Here is a 21,046-nt window from a genome sequence, read left to right as displayed (position 1 = left end):
CGTGGTGTGAAGCGGCTAAGGCCGACCCAAGTCAGTCAGTGGTCATTAGCCTCCCAGGGGAGAAATGGTCGACTGAGACCGTAGAGGAGTTAATGAAGTCAGTGTCCCCAGACCATGAACCATGGGTGATGGAGATAAAATCAGACCCAGACATCTCATATCAGTACGCGCTAGTGGAATACTGGGATGGGATGCCGGAGGCTTGCAAGCGCAACCGTGTACGGACACAAGACAACAGATCCTTTAGGTTTCATAGTTTCATAGTTTCATAGTTTCATAGTTAGTTAGGTTGAATAAAGACATCAGTCCATCCAGTTCAACCTGAGTGAGTGTCTACAATTGTCCCTATCCTTGTACACTCACATTGGTCCCTACCCTCAAGGAGCCCACAATCCAAGGTCCCCATTCATATACTAGGGCCAATTTTGGACAGAAGCCAATTAACCTACCTGCATGTCTTTGGAGTGTGGGAGGAAACCGGAGTACCCGGAGGAAACCCACGCAGGCACAGGGAGAACATGCAAACTCCAGGCAGGTAGTGTCGTGGTTGGGATTTGAACCAGCGACCCTTCTTACTGCTAGGTGAGAGTGCTAACCACTACACCACTGTGCTGCAAGTTGGCGCACGCAATAAAGGAGGAGCCATCGCCAATGGGATCACCTCAGGCTGCGGCCCGTACCTCACCCGAGAGTCTCAGACCAGCACCGGCCACCCTTAGCGCAGAACTGTGTGCTGTCCTGGGGGAGATTGTGGCCCAGTGCAAGAAGGATCCCACAGATTACCCGATGTCGGGGTACAGAAAACTCCGGATGTTTTCAGGGAGGAAACCTGTACCTTTGGAAGAAGAGGGATTTGAAGAGTGGTTAGATAGCGCAACACAGGCACTAGAGGAATGGGAAGTTCCAGAGTGCAGAAAGAAGCAGAGGATTGTGGAAAGTCTAAAGGGGCCTGCTCTAGAGGCCGTACGCAACCTGAAGATGAGCAGGACAGACTGTAATGCGCAGGAGTACCTAGATGTATTACAGAATGTGTTTGGTGGGACAGAGAAAATCTCTGAGCTTGCTTATCAGTTAGAGCATTGCTACCAGAAGAAAGGTGAAAAACTATCAGACTACATGGGACGTTTAGATAAAATCCTGCATAGGATGATCCTAAAGAAGGGGATCAGCCCAGGAAAAGTAGATGAGGCCCGTGCTCAACAGGTACTGAGGGGAGCTCAACCCATGGATCCTATTGCATGGACACTGCGTGCCCGACTGGATGGGAAGAATCTGGAGTACACTGACCTCATCCGAATGATCAGAGAGGAAGAGGCCCTACTGGAAGAAAAAAGGGAAGAACATCTCACCGAGCCCGTCAAACAACCGGTAGCAATAGTTACACCGGCCATGACTCCCGCTAGAGATAAGGAGGTGGACACTTTGAAGTTACAGATGTCCCAGGTGATGGAGATGTTGACTGCTATGATGGCGAAAGGTCAAGGGGGAGCCGAGAAATCAAGTCCTAGGAGGGAGTTGTTTCCAGATACACCAACACCAAGCCCCACTCGAGACCGAGAAGAGATGCTATGCTACAACTGCGGGGGCAGTGGCCACTTCGCCAGTAGATGTTCCAGTCCCAAGAAGAAGAGGATAGATAACCGCCAGCCGGCGGGAAACTTCAGAGGGCCCCGGTGAGGGAGTCAACCGGGGTGCCCATGCCTTTCAGTGAACTCCAAACTGAATAGAAGGAAGAGAGAGGGAGAAAACCAGACCCCTCAGAAGGAATGTCTACAAATAAGAGACAATAACATCCCTCAGCGGGTTTGTACTCCCATTACTGTGGGGAGGGTCAATGCATACCAGGCTCGAAAAAGAATAAAGTCTAAAACCAACTGGATGAACACGGGTCCCCAGAAGACGGGTCCCCAGAAGAGGGTTGCCTCAACCCGGCCCTACCCAGAAGAATTGGTCGGCCCCTCCCCCACTGTCTCCATCCAGGTGGAAGGAGTCTACACGAAGGCCCTCCTGGACACTGGAGCTCAAGTGACTTTGTTGTACAGAGACTTCTATGATAGGCACTTGAGCCATTTGCCTATACAGAAGATAGAAGAGCTGGAGATATGGGGCCTGGGAGCTCAGAGTTTCCCCTACGATGGTTACCTGCCCATAAAGCTGACCTTCGATCCCTCTGTGGCGGGGAAAACAGAGGTGTTTGACACCCTGGCAGTTGTGTGTCCTAGACCGCCCGGGGCCAGCAAGATGTCCCTCATCATAGGGACCAATACGGATCTGGTGCGAAGACTTCTGACCCCTCTAGTGGAGACGAGAAACCATCAAGATCCCAATATCCATCCCATGCTGAAGACAGCCTACCAACGGTTGGTCCTAGAGCAGAAGACCCCAGGAGAGGGGATAGGGAAGGTGTGGAGACTTGGGAGAGAGGGAGTGGTGCTGCAGCCCGGAGAGGTAGCCTGCCTCAGGGCCACGGTGAAGCTTACCTGGGAGCAGCCTGGCCCCTTTGTCATGCTGGAATCCGATCCAAGGGAGGACCACTCAGGCCTGGAAGTGATACCGGAAGTGATTTCAATCAAGGCCCTGAAGAAGGCTCGAGGAAGAGTCCCAGTGAGTGTGAGAAACCCTACGGAGAGACCCATAGAGATCCCTGCCAGGATGCTGTTGGGGCAGGTGAGTCCTGCGGCCCCAGTCAGCTGGTCAGAAGTAAAAGGAACGGGTGAAGGAGGAGATGTTTGGGAGAAACTTTCCATGGAGAACCCGGACCTACCTGGAGCCTGGAAGGAGAGAGCCAGGGCCCAGCTGACTAGATGGGAGAGGATTTTCTCAAAGGATGAGTTTGATGTGGGATGTGCCAGGAGTGCCACCCACCGAATCCGCCTCCAAGAAGACAAACCCTTCAGGGAAAGGGTTAGGCGGGTCCCTCTAGCTGACCTGGAGGATCTGAGGGAGCAGCTTGCGGAGTTGAAGAAGACTGGTGTGATTCGGGAGTCTAGAAGTCCCTATGCCTCCCCCATAGTGATGGTCAGGAAAAAGAATGGGTCGTTGAGGCTTTGTATTGACTACAGGACTCTCAACAGGAGGACCATCCCTGACCAGTATACCACCCTGAGAATAGAGGATGCCCTACAGAGTTTGGCTGGTGCCAAGTGGTTCAGTGTAATGGACCTCAAGAGTGGGTACTACCAAATCCCCATGCACCAGGAAGACCGAGAGAAGACAGCTTTCATAACCCCAGTGGGATTCTTCGAATTCAACAGAATGCCTCAGGGCCTGTCTGGAGCCCCTGCTACCTTTCAACGCCTCATGGAGAAGACCGTTGGAGACATGAACCTCATAGAAGTCCTTGTGTACTTGGACGATGTCATTGTCTTCGGGAAGACTTTGGAAGAACATGAGGCCAGGTTGGAGAAGGTGTTGAGAAGACTCAGCGAAGAGGGACTCAAGCTTTCTCCCGAGAAGTGCCGGTTTTACCAATCCTCTGTGAACTATCTGGGACACATAGTGTCTGAAAAGGGAGTGGCTACAGACCCTGAGAAGTTGGAGGCAGTTACCTCTTGGCCAAGACCGACAACAGTCACAGAGCTCAGATCTTTCTTGGGGTTCTGCTCCTATTATAGAAGATTTGTGGATGGGTTTGCCCGGATTGCCAAGCCACTAAACGATTTGCTCAAGACTGAAGGAGAAGAGGATGGCTTGGGACCTAGGAGGGCCGGTGAGTCAGTTCAAGATCAGTGGAACCCAAGGTGTGAAGAGGCTTTCCGAACCTTGAAGAGGAGCCTTACCACGGCCCCAGTCCTGGCCTATGCCGACCCCACCAGACCATATGAGCTACATGTCGATGCCAGTCATGAGGGCCTAGGCGGAGTGCTCTATCAAGAGTATGAAGAGCAGCTACGACCAGTGGCCTATGTGAGCCGGAGCCTGACTCCCTCGGAGAAGAACTACCCCACTCATAAATTGGAGTTCTTGGCCCTCAAATGGGCAGTAGTAGACAAACTGAAGGACTATCTCTATGGGGCGGAGTTTACCGTAAAGACAGATAACAATCCTCTGACCTACCTCTTCACTACTGCAAAGTTAGATGCAACCGGACACAGATGGTTGGCTGCATTATCCGGATTCAACTTCAGTCTAAAGTACAGACCAGGGGCTGGAAATAGGGATGCAGATGCCCTGTCCCGAAGATCTCATGTCATGGTCAATGACTGGGAAGACTGGACCCAGGTAGCACCGGAAGGAGTGCAAGCCCTCTGTCAGGGTGCTGAGTTTCAAGCAAGAGGGGGCCCCAGAGCAGAGGAGATAGGAGTCACCGCAGTGGGAGTCCCTCAACCCTACTGTGGGGTAACTCAACTAGCAGAGGAACTCCTGCCAAAGCTGTCCAGAAAGGATCTGAGCTATGACCAATTGGAAGACCCCATAGGGAGATTGGTCCTTGAAGCTTTGGAGAACGAGAATCCAGAGGGACTTCGACATCACCCTTCCAAGGAGGCTCGCCTGCTGAGGAAAGAGTTGGATAAGCTACAAGTACATCAGGGAGTGGTCTACCGAAGGGGCCCCTCTGATAACTCAGAAGATAAGTGGCAGTTGTTTCTCCCAGAGAAGCACCGAGAGACGGTACTAATTGCCTTACATGACCAGCATGGCCATCTAGGGGCGGAGAGAACTTTCCAGCTTGTCAGAAGCCGGTTCTATTGGCCCTGTATGAGGGCAGAAGTGGAGGAATATTGCCGTTCTTGTGCACGATGCATCCAGAGGAAGACTCTACCCCATCAAGCTGCCCCAATGGGCCACCTACAGAGTCAGGGTCCAATGGATCTGGTGTGCATTGACTTTCTCTGCCTCGAACCCGATTTGAGTGGATTGGGAAATGTTCTGGTGGTAACCGATCATTTCACCCGTTATGCCCAGGCTTTCCCCACCAAAGACCAAAAGGCCTCCACTGTGGCCAAGGTGCTCATGGAAAAATACTTTGTCCACTATGGATTACCACAGAGAATCCACTCAGACCAAGGAAGGGACTTTGAGAGTCGTCTGATCCGGAACCTACTGGACTCATTGGGAGTAGAGAAGACCAGGACTACACCTTATCATCCACAAGGAGATGCCCAACCTGAGAGATTTAATCGGACCTTACTAAACATGCTTGGAACTCTAGAGACAGAGAAGAAGCAACACTGGAGCCAACACATATCAGCTTTGGTGCACGCTTACAACTGCACCACAAGTGATGTGACGGGTTACTCCCCCTACCGGCTCATGTTTGGGAGAGAAGCAAGATTGCCGGTGGATCTGGCCTTTGGCATTTCCCTAGACCATGCCTCTGCTACCTCCCACAAGGGATATGTGGACCGACTTAGACACAATTTGAAAGTGGCCCATGAACGAGCTCAGGCGGCCTCGGACCAAAGGGGAGCCCGCAACAAGAGGAACTTCGATCTGAAGGTTCGAGTGCAAGACCTGCAGCCTGGGGACCGAGTACTGCTACGCAATCTGGGGATCCCTGGGAAGCACAAGCTTGCTGATAGATGGAGATCAGAGCCCTATGTCATTTGCAGAAAGCTACCTGGATTGCCTGTGTATAAGTTAAAACCAGAGGGGAAAGTGGGGCCCTTGAAGACTTGGCACAGGAATCATTTGCTCCCGCTTACTGAAGCAGTCAGAATACCTCCAGTGAGAAATCCACCAGAATCTGTTTCCATTCTGGATACCCCGGGACCTAGCACTCGGTCTCAGACCTCCCGGGTTAGAGATGGACAAGATCCCCAACGAGGTGAAGGTGGAAGAGGAGAGCTTGAGTGGCTGTGGCCTTCATCAACTCCAGGAAATTCTGCCATAGGTCTCCCACCTACTGAGGATACACAGGATGGGGCACTGAACCCAGAAGCTACAGAGTTCATTCCATCTAGTGGTGTGCCTGACGGCTGGGAAGATATCCCTAGCATTAACTCAGAAGAGGAAGGAACCGATGTTCCAGAACCAGTGATGCTGTCAGAATATATTCCTGAAGTAGAGCCTGTGGCACCAGAGCCTGAAGTCCCAAGAGAACAGAGAGCTCGCCGAGTTGTGAGACCCCCCAAGAAGCTAACCTACTCTCAAATGGGGGAGAGCTCTGAGGACTCTGTTGTGACTGCTAGAAGAAGTGCTGAACGCTCGAATCCTTCCACTGACCATTTGGTGGAGGGCAACCCCAGCTCACTCTCTGGCACAGTTAGGCAGGCCACTCATGCCAGTGTGACCTGTGGGACAGGGAATCCCACCTCTGAGTTCTGGTGGAAATTCCCTGTACCAACATCATACCCAGCACTTTCAAAATTGGTACAGGATATGTGTTAAAAGTTTATCTTTGGGGACCAAAGAGTTTAAGTGGGGGGAGTGTGTAGCGGGGTCTCTTTAAGGACTATAAAACTACTGTTCCCAGAACCCCACTGGTTCCCAGGATGTTTGGAGTTATGCCTCAGAGACACATGGGGGAGGATATATAAGGAGGGGGAGAGGCCTAGTTCTTCCTCTTTGGACACCCCCCTTTCTCCTAGCAAGAGGAGGTCTGTGCTGGACTGCTGGAGGCACAAGGCCTGAAGCCTGGGCCTTGTGCTCTTTTCCAAAGAGCCCACTGCCAGCCTAGCTGTACCTGAGAGACATCTTCTCATCCTTGCTGCAGTACACCAGAAGGATTGAAGACTCGGAGGTCGGTGGATTCCTGTTCCTAGACGAATCGGACTTGGACTTGTCCGGGTGGTGAGAGCTGTTTAAAGGCAGACACTTTATCTTTATAATTCGTTTGGATTACAAAGTTGTTCTTCAAGTGCACCACCGAAAGATTGCTAGCGAATATTGTTTCACTGGACTTCCATCTAGATCAGTCAGGCCTGACTGCATAGGTAGATAGTGCTGGGTGTTAGTTTACCCATGCGGGGAAGTAGCTGAAAAAGGGCAGCGTTAGAGTTGCATAGCAATACTTTCTTATGCTGATTACTCTGTTTATCTTTATTACTGGTTACTGCAGGGACCTGCTTATGTGTTGCAATCCAAATGTTTGATTCATGTTATTCCTTTTATAAAAACAACAAGTAAAGTCAGTTATATACTTTCAAAGATTGTCTATGAGCTTGAGTTATCCACCCACGCACACACACATATTTAGAGTATAAGTGATTTAATGTGTATTGCTAGATACTAACTGTGCCAGAGTGGATAGTGCAGATTGCCGGGGGGTTGGCGGAGCTGTGCTCAGGACCCAAACCAAACTTGCGGCCCTCTTAAGTGAGGGTATCGCTATACATACTTACACTGAAAGTGCCTAGACCACTGTAAGTATGCATACCTCATACCTGAGGGGTGGCTGGGAAAGCTGACAATGACTGTAATAGTTGGCGTTACTATTGTGATAGCCACGATCTTCCAGGTCCTGTGTGAGCAGCTTGCCCTCTGCACACTGCCCACAAAATTTTGTTCATTCAGCAATGCCGTGATTCATAGAACTACTTATATTTTTTGAATATACAGTATATACAGAATTTCACAAAAATGAGTACACCCCTCACATTTTTGTAAATATTTTATTATATCTTTTCATGTGACAACACTGAAGAAATTACACTTTGCTAAAGTAGTGAGTGTACAGCTTGTATAACAATGTACATTTTCTGCCCCCTCAAAATAACTCAACACAGCCATTAATGTATACATCGCTGGCAACAAAAGTGATTACACCCCAAGTGGAAATGTCCAATCTGGGCCCAATTAGCCATTTTTGCTCCCCGGTGTCATGTGACTCATTAGTGTTACAAGGTCTCAGGTGTGAATGGGGAGCAGGTGTGTTAAATTTGGTTATCACTCTCACTCTCTCATACTGGTCACTGGAAGTTCAACAAGGCACCTCATTGAAAATAAAACTCTCAGAGGATCTAAAAAAAAAAGAATTGTTGCTCTACATAAAGATGGCCTAGGCTATAAGAAGATTGCTAAGACCCTGAAACTGAGCTGCAGCACGGTGGCCAAGACCATACAATGGTTTACCAGGACAAGGTCCACTCAGAACAAGCCTTCGCCATTGGTTGACCAAAGAAGTTGAGTGCTAATGCTCAGCGTCATATCCAGAGGTTGTCTTTGGGAAATAGGATAATGAGTGCTGCCAGCATTGCTGCAGAGGTTGAAGGGGTGGGAGGTCAGCCTGTCAGTGCTCAGACCATACACCGCACACTGAATCAATTGGTCTGCATGGCTGTCATCCCAAAAGTAAGCCTCTTCTAAAGACGATGCACAAGAAAGCCCACAAGCAGTTTGCTGAAGACAAGCAGACTAAGGAGATGAATTACTGGAACCATGTCCTGTGGTCTGATGACACCAAGATAAACATATTTGGTTCAGATGGTGTCAAGAATGTGTGGCGACAAACCAGGTTAGGAGTACAAAGACAAGTGTGTCTTGCCTACAGTCAAGCATAGTGGTGGGAGTGTCATGGTCTGTGGCTGCATGAGTGCTGCCAGTGTTCTGACATATAGCTTCCGGCCATCTAAAAGTGTCCGCCCCGTAATATGTAGGCGCAGCGCTTGCAGAGTGCGGAGCAAAAGGAGACTAGGAAAATCTCCGATGAACGGCGCCTGCACCGTGAGTCCCCACCATCCAAGTGGACATAGGGCTGCACATATTAGAGGGTCCCTCGCGGGCTCGCTTCGCTCGCCACGCTTCGCTCGCCACGCTTCGCTCGCCACGCTTTGGGCACGGCTTTGCTGTGCTCGGCTCTTGTTATTCTAACTAATGTCCACTTGGATGGTGGGGCTAGAACCTACAGCAAATTGACATGGTTATACAAGCTGTACACTCACTACTTTACATTTTAGCAAAGTGTAATTTCTTCAGTGTTGCCACATGAAAAGTTATAATAAAATATTTACAAAAATGTGAGGGGTGTACTCACTTTTGTGGGATACTGTGTGTGTGTGTATATATATCTATATATATATATATATATATATATATGTATATATATATATATGTATATGTATATATATGTATATGTATATGTATATATATATATATATATATATATATGTGTATATATATATATATATATATATATATATAGATATAGATATAAAAAGCATTCTTGTTTTCTCTTCACCTTGTCGAATTAGAGAACGTCTTGTATTCACTGAAAATAAGATCCGCTGAGAGTCTGAGCCAGCCCCTCCTGTCCCCTCCACAGCCCAGCACTCCAATGAGCACTAGAGGGGCAGAGGAGAGAGCTGGAGACGGACAGTCCCCAGCTCTCTGATCACAGAATGCTAAGAACTGAGCGATCATTGGTCTTTGATCACTCAGTGCAGAGCTGGCAGGGAACAGATATATGCTGCATCCACCTAGGTAAGTATAAATGTTTTTTTTCTAAATCCTAAACTTCTCTTTTAATCTGCTCGACAGTGGTGGCCCATCCATTAGGGACGCCCGGGCGTCGCTCCCTCTCTCCATGCCACCCCCTATATGCAATGGATAGACTCATGCATAGCATGAATCTATCCACCCCTTATTCATGTGTCCGGCCCATTTCAAGGCACCGGGCGCATGAATTACAGTGCCCAGGGTTTTTTTTTTTAAGCACCTGATTACAAAGGGTTGTTCGCTCATCAATGCCGATTCATAGAACTCCTTGTATTTTATCAATACAGTAATATATATATATATATATATATATAAAGCATTCCTTGTACTCACCAAAAATAATATAAGGTGTTCTATGACAGGATGGTGGTGCTGATTGAGTGACCACTTGTGGTCAATGTGCAGAGGGGAAACCGCTCCCACAGAATATGAGCGTGACATGGAAGATCGTCGCTATCACTGTAATATTGCCAACCACTACAGTGATTGTCAAATTCCCCAGCGGCCCCTCAGGTATACATACCTACATTGCATACTAACCTTGTACTAAGATAGACCAATGTAAGTTTGCAACAAAGATCATACGTTGAGTTCAGCTTTAATGATTGATATTTTGATATTTTAATGAAAAAAAAGCTGAAAGTTTTCCTCTGCAGTGGGGCTGTGCCTGCACTGCAAGGGTTAATTGCTTGTTTTTGTCTAGGGGAGAGATAAAGGGAGATTTACCTGATCTTCTGATCCTGTTCACAGAAGAATGGTCCCTGCTGTTTCTGCACCCCCACACTCTTGAAATCTTGAGTCCTGATGTCATCAAGCTCCAGAGCAGGCTCCATAGATCTGCTCTGCACAGCCCCACTGCAAGGGAAAACTTTTGTTGCCTGTAGTTGGACATTCACTTTTTCATGATGTGTCTAAAATAATTACTGTTCCAAAAAGTCCCACTGAAATAATACTCACCCCCCCACATTTTTTTTTCAAAAAAATAGGTTGTTTAACCACTTGCAGACCGGACCATTTTGCTGGTCAAAGACCAGACCACTTTTTGCGATTCGGCACTGCGTCACTTTAACTGACAATTGCACGGTCATGCGACGTGGCTCCCAAACAAAATTGACGTCCTTTTTTTCCCACAAATAGAGCTTTCTTTTGGTGGTATTTGATCACCCCTGCGGTTTTTATTTTTTGCGCTATAAACAAAAATAGAGCGACAATTTTGAAAAAAACACATTATTTTTTACTTTTTGTTATAATAAATATCCCCGAAAAATATATAAAAAAACATTTTTTTCCCTCAGTTTAGGCCGATACGTGTTCTTCTACATATTTTTGGTAAAAAAAATTGCAATAAGCGATTATTGATTGGTTTGCGCAAAAGTTATAGCGTTTACAAAATAGGGATTGTTTTATAGCATTTTTATTAATAATTTTTTATTATTTTTTTTTTTTACTAGTAATGGCGGCGATCAGCAATTTTTATTGTGACTGCGACATTGTGGGGGACCCATCGGACATTTTTGACACATTTTTGGGACCATTGTCATTTATACAGTAATCACTGCTATATAAATGCAGTGATTCCTGTGTAAATGACACTGGCAGTGAAAGGGTTAACCAGTGGGTGGCAGTGTAGGGGTTAAGTGTTCCTAGGGGTGTGTTACTAACTGTGGGGGGGTTGGGCTTTCATTTAGTGAACACTGATCTCTGCTCCAATCACATGGAGCAGAGATCAGCGTCACTAGTTGCTAAGCAGAATGGAGAAATGTTGTTTACACAGCATTTCCTCCATTCAGCCGCTCCGTGAGACGATCGCGGGGATGCCCACGGCGATCGAGTCCGTGGGTCCCGCGACCGGACTCATGGGGGTCCCGACCAGCGCGGGAGCACGCCGCCGGCGGTGCACTCCCGATGGCAGGGCGGCATTGAATATTGGACGTACCTGTACGCCAATATGCCTGCCCGTGCCATTCTGTCGACGTACATCGTCGTGCGCTGGTCGGGAAGTGGTTAAGATTCTATTCTGTTTTTTTATACATGGGTTCTATTTAAAATAATGGCAACATGAAAATGCAATCCTGATCGCTATTGTACAGTAGATGTTGATGGAGGTGCCAGGACTAGTTTTAGCTTTACTAGAAAATGCTCTATTCACTTTTCCTGCCTAGCCACTAAATGATGTCACTAATAAGATAATTGCAGTCTGACACTGAATTCCCCGCGGAATGGGGTTACCTATAAGGATTAGTCTGAGGTTCAGTATGCACACAAGTTTGGACCAAACTTTGGCTTTTTTTAGGCATTTGGATTCCAATAAGCCCCCTGCCCACAGACTCCCACAACCACAAGTACTGGGTATAGGGAAAGAGTCTTGTGTGCTCATCAACATGTGGACAAGGTGCTTTGCCACGGAGTTCCCCCTGGCAATGTATCCCTCTATATTAAGGGTATGTGGCCTGGTTTGGTTCAGAAATCAGAGGCCAATGCTCGTTTTCCCCTTTCCTGCCCTGCCAGGCTGCATACTTAGATAAGGGTCTGGTGTGGATTTTTTCAGGATCCTTACTCTTTTTTTTGCTTGGGGTTCCCCCTCAAAATCCATACCAGACCCCAAGGATCTGGTATAGAATTGAGAGGCCTCACACTGTTTTTATTTTTTGCATGGGGTCCCCCTTAAAATTTATACCAGACCCGAATGGTCTGGTATAGAATGGAGGAAACCCCATGAAGTTTTTTTTTGGTGGGGGAGAGTGCTCCATTAATAGCCATATCAGACCCTCATCTAGAACAAGGTTCTAATATAGAAGAAGGGAATCCCCAGCTGCTTGGTTTACAGACAAACGGAAGCGGCTGGGGGCATTTCTTCCAACAATTTAAACTCACTTTATTCTTTGTAAATGTCAGTGTTTGTGCAATAGGTTGTATACATCACACAAATATAGCAATTCACAGGCAGGGTCAGGACATACCCCGGCATGTTTTTAAATGTAATTTAGCAATTTTACAGTTTCACAGGATTATTAAAATCACTGCTCCCTGACAAACTGAATTTTTTAAAAAAAAATTGGTTTTATGTTCCCCAAAGTGGTGCCCAGAGCCCTTTGCCACTTGTTTGAAAAATCCGTAGAATATTAGCCTAGAACATGTCCATTACTTTTTTTAACATTTGGTTCCCATGGACTTCAGCAGGGTTCAGATTCAGCACCCAAACTTTAGTCATGCTCGAACTGAACCCAGGTACATTCGGCTTATCACCATACAACTGAAAGGAGAAAGGGATCAAAGTTAAATACTTAGAGAAAAGTCTAATATTGCGTATTGTTATTTTTGTAAATTGATTTTGGCTTAGAATTTTGATTTAGTTTTGGTCATGTTTGAAATAAACAAGACAATTACTAAGGCTGCATTCACACCTGAGTTGTCAGGCGTTTTTTAGGGCATTTTTCTGACATTTTTTAGGTGTTTTTGCAGAGTTTTTGCAACATTTTTGTACAGGCGTTTTGAGGTCCAGAGGTCACAAATGTAAAAAGCAGCCTGTAATCTACCTAAAAAGAAGTTCATGTACTTTTTTGAGCTTCAGCCATTTTGCTTCAGGCGACATTATGCTCAGATGTGAGCAGGGGCCATTTAAATGAATGGGCCTTTGCTTGTTGGGCGTTTTGGAACTTTTGAGTTGAGTGTTTTACAAGCTGAAAATGCTGAGCTGTGAATGCAGCCTTAGAAAGGTAACATGGTTATGATGTTCGTTTTGGTTTTATTATCTATAAGGGCTTAAAGCACATTGGTAAACACATTCTTTACAATGCAGACGTTATACAGAAGGTATTGGAAATAAATGAGCTAGCCCACATGTATTGACCTTTCTGTAAATGAAGCAGTAAAAAGCTACATAAACCATTTGCATTTGGTTAATTCCCTTCATTACTGTTCTACAGTTTACTTGATAGTGGGTGGGACAGTTGTCTATTTGTTTACATTGAAATGAGTACATTGAGTACGGACAAGTGGACAAACCAGCATTTACTGTATGTTGCCTAGAGGTAGAAACTCTAGTCCTTGATTTTTAGTGACAACTTGTTTTAAGACTAAAACAAATAGATTGAGTTGTGTCTATTTTCAACCTGCCTAACTATGCTACCTTTACCAGTTCTACCGTAATTTGAACATAAGCCTGATATGTACAAGATACAAACACGAATGGATATACCACTCCTCACACCCAAAAGCTTACAACCTAATGGCAGTCATACACGTGTAGATTTCTTTTATTTAGCCTGCCTGCTGGATGCACAGACCTTGTAGAGCTATCACATACTTGACAGCTGGTGGTGCCAGCAGTCAGAATACCGCAACAGTGACTGCATCTGATTGGATACAGGCATTGTTTGGCTGAAAATATTTTGATATCCAGCTTTGACAAAAGTCAACTGCACAATCAGAGCCAGCAGGGCCATACACTACTTAGTTTCAGACAAGCCAGCAGGAATCAGCTAAAATTTGAGCAGTGTATGCCCAGCTTAAATGGAACAATAGGAATCAGACACATACAATATGGAGTTACAGTTTTATAAGTAGTTGTTAATGGCAGCAGAGGATAAGTGTAGGGGTTACTGTGGCAACTGAAACAGAGATTCACAATGACAGTAGTGTTTTGGATATTCAGGGTAAAGCAGGAGCAAATGTTCTGCCTTGGAGCCTGGAGAGACAACACAAGGACTAGAGTGGAGTTTAGGGTTTAGCAAAGACAAGCTGCGGTTGAAGTACACATGAGGACATAAGATAGACTAATGTGGAAGTCCAAGGTTTATCAGATACGCAGGGACTGGTGTGCAGGTAAATTATTATGGCAAACAACCAGGAATACTTGTCAGAAGGTAGCCTCACCAAGCTGCAAGTTTTATATGTACCAGGTCTTCACCAGTTCCATCCAAAGCAATCTGAAAATGACCATCAAATGCCTGAAAACAAATAAAGCAAAAGAAGATCACAGTATACATGCAGATTCAACTCAAGGGGCACTAACTATGGAGGTGTATAAACTAATAGTTGAGCTATGAAAGAAGAAAGAATTAAAAAAAATGGAAAATAGGAAGAATTTGTCCTCTCCCAAAAAAAATGTGTAATGCTGCTTACACACGACCAGACTTTTCGACGGACTTGGTCCGGCGGACTGAATCCGATGGACACTTCGATCGTGTGTGGGCTCCAGCAGACTTCCCCAAAGTCTGGCGGACCTAGAAATAAAACTTGCTTCAAATCTGTCCGATGGACTCGGTTTTCTAGCCGACAATCCGGTCGTCTTTTTGTCTAGTCCGACGGACTAAAACTGACGCTAGTGCAGCTATTGGCTACTGGCTATGAACTTCCTTATTCTATGTCATCACTTTCGAATCCGTCTGACTTTTGGTGTGATCGTGTGTGGCCAAGTCCGTTTGTTTGAAAGTCCGGAAGACCTCAGCTGCAAAGTCCGTCGGATTGTTTCGCTGGATCAAGTTCGTCGGATTGTCCGCTGGATCAAGTGCGTCGAAAAGTCCGGTCGTGTGTATGTGGCATTAGCCTATATAATTACAACAGTTAGCTCTAGAGAACAGCAAAAAACGAACAAAACTCTGGACAGCCGCAGTCCGGAGTGCGGCTGTCCAGAGTTTTGTTTGTTTCCCGTATATATAACTTTATTGCTACCAGTAGTCAGAGCAGCATTGGTTTGCTCTATATGGAAGCCAATAGATTCCTAGGCTGTCATATTCAAGATCAGCATTCTGACTCTATCTAGGATGTTCCATTATAAAATGTAGTTAAAATGTAGTTATCACAGATTTTCCACAGTTATACTAACTCACTGAAGAAGTATAAAACTATCTATGTACATGGTCTGTGTAGTTGAATGATTGAAATGGCATTCATAATTATGATGTCCTGCTAAGCAGAACAAACAAATGCAATTAGTATCCCAACTATTGTCTGTTATGAGTCACTAGTTGCTGTTCATGACTAGTCCCATAATGAGAAATGAACTGTAAGATACCCTGTTTTTTCCATAACAGCACGCCTACGATCCCTTTTTTGTGGACAATCCTATTACACGAGACCAGATGAATCACTACCGAATAATTGCTGAAAATTCTCACAGCGAACTAGCTGCTATGTCTGTAAAATATGAAACTGCACAGTCAGAGGTAAGTATAAATGTGTGCATGTCTACATACATGTAAATCATATGTCTAAATTACCCAGGGCTTGACCATGTACACAAGCCCATCAAATGTAATTGTACAGCCCCTCTGGCCATGATGATCATTTAAAGTTATCTTGGTAAATAAACTAGAAGTTAGAAATACTGGTTCCTCATTAATGGTCACTGTCCAGTAAAGTATATCTAAAGGCCAAACTTTTTTTTCTTTTCTTTTTAGTTTTGCATAGAGTGAGAAGGGATTAGAACACCTGTCAGGTTTTTAATCCTCTCTACCGCTTTTAGGGAAGGTCTCCCTCTTTATATGCCCTGTTTATTATTATCTCCAAGAGAGAAATTGAAGCAAAATCCCAAATTTTGGGCCCTCAACATAACATAACAGAAATAGAGGAGGAATCTTCCAATTGGGACAGTCCGGATTCCTTCACTTCCTATTTTTTATGGGACAGAAAGTGAATGGAAATAGGACACAGATGGCAAAAAATTTACAGGGGTTATAACCCTCCCTATCCTAAATGAAAAAAGAAAAGTTTTGCCTTTAGTTCCACTTTAACGGATTAAATAGTGTTTACTACGCCATTTTGCCTTGCAGAAATGAAGGAAAATAAGGGGAAATGTCAAACTGTGCATTTACACCTTAAAGTGGGTGTACAAAAAAAAAAAGGAATCAGAATGTAATTCTTTTATTCTGAAAGGTTTAAAAGCTGTAGTTCAGCTGCGGTGCGACTTGGTGTGTTCTTGATACGTTTTTGAATGCTTATTTTTCTACTGTGACTCATCTCTGCTGTCAGGGATGAGTCATTGGTTGTTAAGGAGTCAGCACTCGCTAGCATCCTAAGAACGATGAATCATACCTGCTGTCAGCGGGGGGATTCCCTGCTGACAGCAGAATGTAAACAGCAACGGTGACTCAACGTTGTTAGGATGCGAGTAGGTGCCTGCTTCTAACACCCAGCAGAAATCACACACAAAAAATGCATTTAGATGCCATTTTGATGTACTCCCACTGAAGTCTATGGACCAAAAGATCGCACTGCATCACACAAAAGTAGCACAGGATCTTCCCGAAACTTGCATCACAGCTGTGCTGCGTTGATGCGAACACGAGGAAAAGATGATCCGCTCTCCTGTGATTGCTCTTAGAAAATGTTGTATTTATTAAAAAGCCACAGTGACCAAACGCAAATAAGAAAGCTTGATGCGTTTCAGCCTAAAAGGCCTCCAAAGACATGCAGGTAGGTTAATTGGCTTCTGTCCAAAATTGGCCCTAGTATATGAATGGGGACCCTGGATTGTGGTCACCTTGAGGGTAGGGACTGATGTGAGTGTGCAATGTACAGGGATAGGGACTATTGTAGACACTCACTCAGGTTGAACTGGATGGACTGGTGTCTTTATTCAACCTTACTAACTATGAAACTATGAGTTATAACCCATGTGAACATGCAGCATCGGAAACAATGTTATTTCCATTGTCGTGTGATTCAGTACAACCCAAGTCACATCTGAACTCTCATCAGTGTGAACTGGCCTAACTCAAAATTATTTACTACGTCCTTGTTCAGGGATACCCCCAAATACTATCTATTCAATTATTTTTTAGCTGCTAGATCTTCGGACTAAGCTTTCCTCAAAAGAGATGGCTTTACAAGAGCTTAAGGCTGAAGTGGAAAATTACAGAGAAAACAACGCAAGACAGTCTGCAATGATCACATCACTAAGAGCAAGAGTTCATGAGACAGAAGAAGAAACGGGTCTACTGGCTACCTCCAAGTCTAGGGCAGAATTAACCATTCAAGCAGTTCTTCATGAAAACCAAGAACTGAAAGACAAAATCCAAGAAATTGAATCAAGGCTCAAGTAAGCTAAATGTTGTAGTTCGTTTTGCTATATTATTATGCTTCTAATTGTTTTCTGTTTTGTTAAATAATTAATTGTGTTTTTGCAATAATCTAGAACTTTTGTGACTCAGTGGGAGGACAGTAAGTCTCAGGCTTCAAGATACAGCAGGAATTATGGACATTTCCTAGCACAACTTTCTGCTTGTTTGAATGTAGACATAAAAGCCCAGAAGGATCCAGAGGAAGTGGTAATTTCCAAGGTAAATATAGATACATCATATGTTGTTATCAATTGTCACAAAGCTTAGTATAATATTACTTTAATGGTACCAAAAGACGCATTGAAGATACAGAGGTTATTCTACTAAAGGCAAAAAGGCTGTACACTTTGCAAGGGAATTTTCCCTTAGTTTAGTGAATGTGGTGAAAATTAAATTTGCAAACTATACCCAATAACAGGCAGGGGAAATAGAATTTTTTTTTGCTTGCACATGATTAAATAAGCGAAAGGGAATTCACTTGCAAAGTGAAAAGCCAAGGACACAGCACCTTAACCCCTGGTTCTATAAATATAGCACCAAATATATGAAACATACATCCTATTACCAGTATTGACCACAAAATTAACCAACTCACCGGGATTTACTAGTTTTCCAAACCTTGTATTTTGTGTTATGCTAACGCTTTTTGGCTTTTTGTTAGGTGTGTATTTTTTCACTATATGGGTGTCACGGCTGGACTCAGCCCTTCCTTCTCAAAGCTGGCCACTCAGCCATCGGCTAATTGCCAGCTCCTATCTCTCCATAGTGACTCACCTGTTGATGATATCCTTGTTTGCATGTCAATCCTGCCTACTTAAGCCTGTCCAGTCCAGATGATCTCTGCCTTCGCCTTGGTCACATCTCTAGAGATGCTCTCCTGTGTTCCTGTTAAAGACTTGCTTGGCTGACATTCCTTCTGGCTCCAGATCATGCTTGCTGTTCTATTACGCTCATCTCTGGCTCCCTGATGTTTTGGCTTGTCTAACTATCCGTTCCAATTCCTGAACTCTGGCTATGTTTTGACTATATTTACTCTGTTTACCTTTTTTTTATTATTATTAAACAAGTGTGATTTAACATTAATTCTGTCTGATTCATTGATTTAATGGTAGGCGAAGGCCATGAATTCAGAAGATGCAGTCAATCCACTTGTTGATATTATTTTTTCCAGATTGGATAAGCAGGATCACCACATGGATCAGTTTGCTATGGTGTTTCAAACGCTCCTGAGTCGCACGGCTCACCTGGAATCTCCCACTGTAGCTGCTGTGGTACAACCTGTGTTGCAGGCCGTCCCTGCTGCTGCTCCAGTCTCTGGGCAGGCACCTGCCTTGAGTATTACCTCTATAAGAGGTATGTCCGGTTCTGCTACGCTTCCCCAGCGATTTGGGGATGATCCAGTCCGATGCAGAGGGTTTCTCAACTAGGTTGAGATATACTTTGAGATGCTGCCCCAGGTATTTCCCACGGACAGAAGCAAAGTAGGTTTTGCGATATCTTTGCTTTCTGAGAGAGCCTTGGCCTGGGCAAACCCTCTATGGGAGACACAAAAAAACCTGTTGTCTTGCGTTACCCTGAATTGGTGGCTTCTTTTAAAAGAATATTTGACGTTTCCACATGCTCTGCTTCTGCTGCCAAGTGCCTCATGTCCAACAAACAGAGTATGAGAACTGTTGCCAATTACGCCATTGAATTTTTTATTCTGGCAGCAGAGGTTGCTTGGAACAATGAGGCCATCATGGCTGCTTTTTCTCATGGTCTCTTGGATACCATCAGGGATGAGATAGCAGCCTGAGATATACCCACTGAGCTGGAGAAGTTGATCATGTTTGCCATCCTCATTGACTCCAGACTCAGAGAAAGACTCTCTTTTAAGGAGCTCTTGCGGAAGTCTCCTGTACATTTGTCTCCAAGCTTTGCAGTTCCACCCGTGCCTCCCTCACCTCCTATGCCTCATCCAGGGAACACCCGAACCTTGAGGTTCTGTCACGGACAGACCTTAGGTGGCATTATTTCATCCCCAGTTATCCAGAAGGATAAGCCCCTTGTTTCGGTTACCCTTTCTTGGGCTGAGTCATCCATCGCGATACAGGCTCTAATCGACTCTGGGGCTGCCTTTGTATCGAAGTACTCGATTCGGCTGCAGCTGCGTGACACTCCACTTGCCATTGAGGCTCTTGATGGGAGACCTCTACAGCCTGCCCATGTGACTCGTGAGACTGTTCTGTTGTCCATGGCTGTAGGGGCTCTTCATCATGAGATAGTCCAATTCCAAGTTATTTCCTCACCTAAGTTTCCGCTGGTTATTGGTTATCCTTGGTTACAGAGGCACAACCCTCTTTTGATTGGCTCCGTGCTGAGGTTCTCTCCTAGTCGCCACAATGCAGAAAGACATGCTTCTAGAAGGTAGCCAAGGTCCTGTGCACCTCTTCACTCTCCTCCCAGCTGGAGGAGTACCGCGATTTAAGTGATGTCTTTGACAAAGGTCAAGCCAGTAGTTTGCCTCCACACCGGTCATATGATTGAGCAATTGACCTTCAACCTGGTGCCATACTCCCTCGTGGCCTGGTTTACCCTTTGTCGGTCTTCGAGGATAAGGCCACGGAGGAGTATGTTGCAGACGCACTTTCTCAAGGTTTCATCCACAAATCCTTGTCTCCTGCTGGTGCTGGTTTCTTCTTTGTGAAGAAGAAGAGTGGTGAACTGAGACCTTGTATTGATTGTAGGGGTCTCAATTGTTTCACTCATTTCATTAAGAATGCCTATCCGATTCCATTGATTACGGAGTTATTTGACCACCTCCAGGGAGCAACAAAGCTTGATTTCAGAGTAGCATACAATCTCGTGAGGATTAAGGAGGGCGACAAGTGGAAAACTGTGTTTAATACCAGAACAGGCCATTATGAGTACCTCCTAATGCCTTTTGGCCTTTGTAACACCCCAGCAGTTTTCCAGGAATTTATTAACAATGTCCTCCAAGATTTGTTGCAGTTATGTGTAGTGGTTTATCTCGACGATATCCTCATATTTTCCAAGTCCCTGGAGAGCCACCACACAGATGTCTGTTGTGTGCTTCAGAAACTAAGAGAGAACAATCTCTATTGTAAATTGGAGATGTGCGAATCCCATTGTGAACAGGTTAAATTCCTGGGTTATGCCATTTCCACTGTTGGTTTTCCGATGGACCCAGAGAAACTTTCAGCAGTCCTACAGTGGCCCGAACCCATGGGTTTAAGTCCTCTGCAGCATTTTCTTGGCTTTGCCAACTATTATCGGAAGTTTATTCGTAACTTCTCGTCTCTGATCAAGTTCTTGACTGATATGACCAGAAAGGACGGTAGCCCACAGAGTTGGTCTCTGGAGTCCATTAAGGCCTTTGAGAGTATCAAGGCTGCCTTTGTTTCTGCTCCTGTGTTGGCACATCCTGATCCTATATTACCTTTTATCCTTGAGGTTGATGCTTCTGAGACTGGAGTTGGTGTCCTTCTGTCTCAAAGTCCTACCTCTAAGTGTGCTATGCATCCTTGTGGCTACTTTTCCAAGAAATTGTCACCTGCGGAGTGCAATTTCAAGATTGGTGACAGAGAGCTGCTAGCGATCATTTTAGC

At 45.2% G+C, this 21,046-nt stretch overlaps 1 protein-coding gene across 1 annotated transcript in view; it reads left to right on the top strand.

Moving 5' to 3' along the window:
* The window catches only part of CCDC170 (coiled-coil domain containing 170), a 137,220-nt gene that overhangs the window by 23,022 nt on the left and 93,152 nt on the right, over positions 1–21,046 (top strand). Inside the window, exons 4-6 of the mRNA XM_077486340.1 lie at positions 15,411–15,542; positions 17,160–17,416; positions 17,513–17,657. Coding sequence (XP_077342466.1) covers positions 15,411–15,542; positions 17,160–17,416; positions 17,513–17,657 — 534 coding nt within the window. The remainder of the gene's footprint in view (positions 1–15,410; positions 15,543–17,159; positions 17,417–17,512; positions 17,658–21,046) is intronic.

Source organism: Lithobates pipiens, unplaced genomic scaffold (genome assembly GCF_037356315.1).
Source record: "Lithobates pipiens isolate NorthernLeopardFrog02 unplaced genomic scaffold, aLitPip1_a1.2 Scaffold_18, whole genome shotgun sequence".
Classification (NCBI taxonomy): domain Eukaryota; kingdom Metazoa; phylum Chordata; class Amphibia; order Anura; family Ranidae; genus Lithobates; species Lithobates pipiens.
The sequence above is the reverse complement of the archived record's forward strand: the minus strand, read 5'-3'. Positions and strand labels throughout refer to the sequence as shown.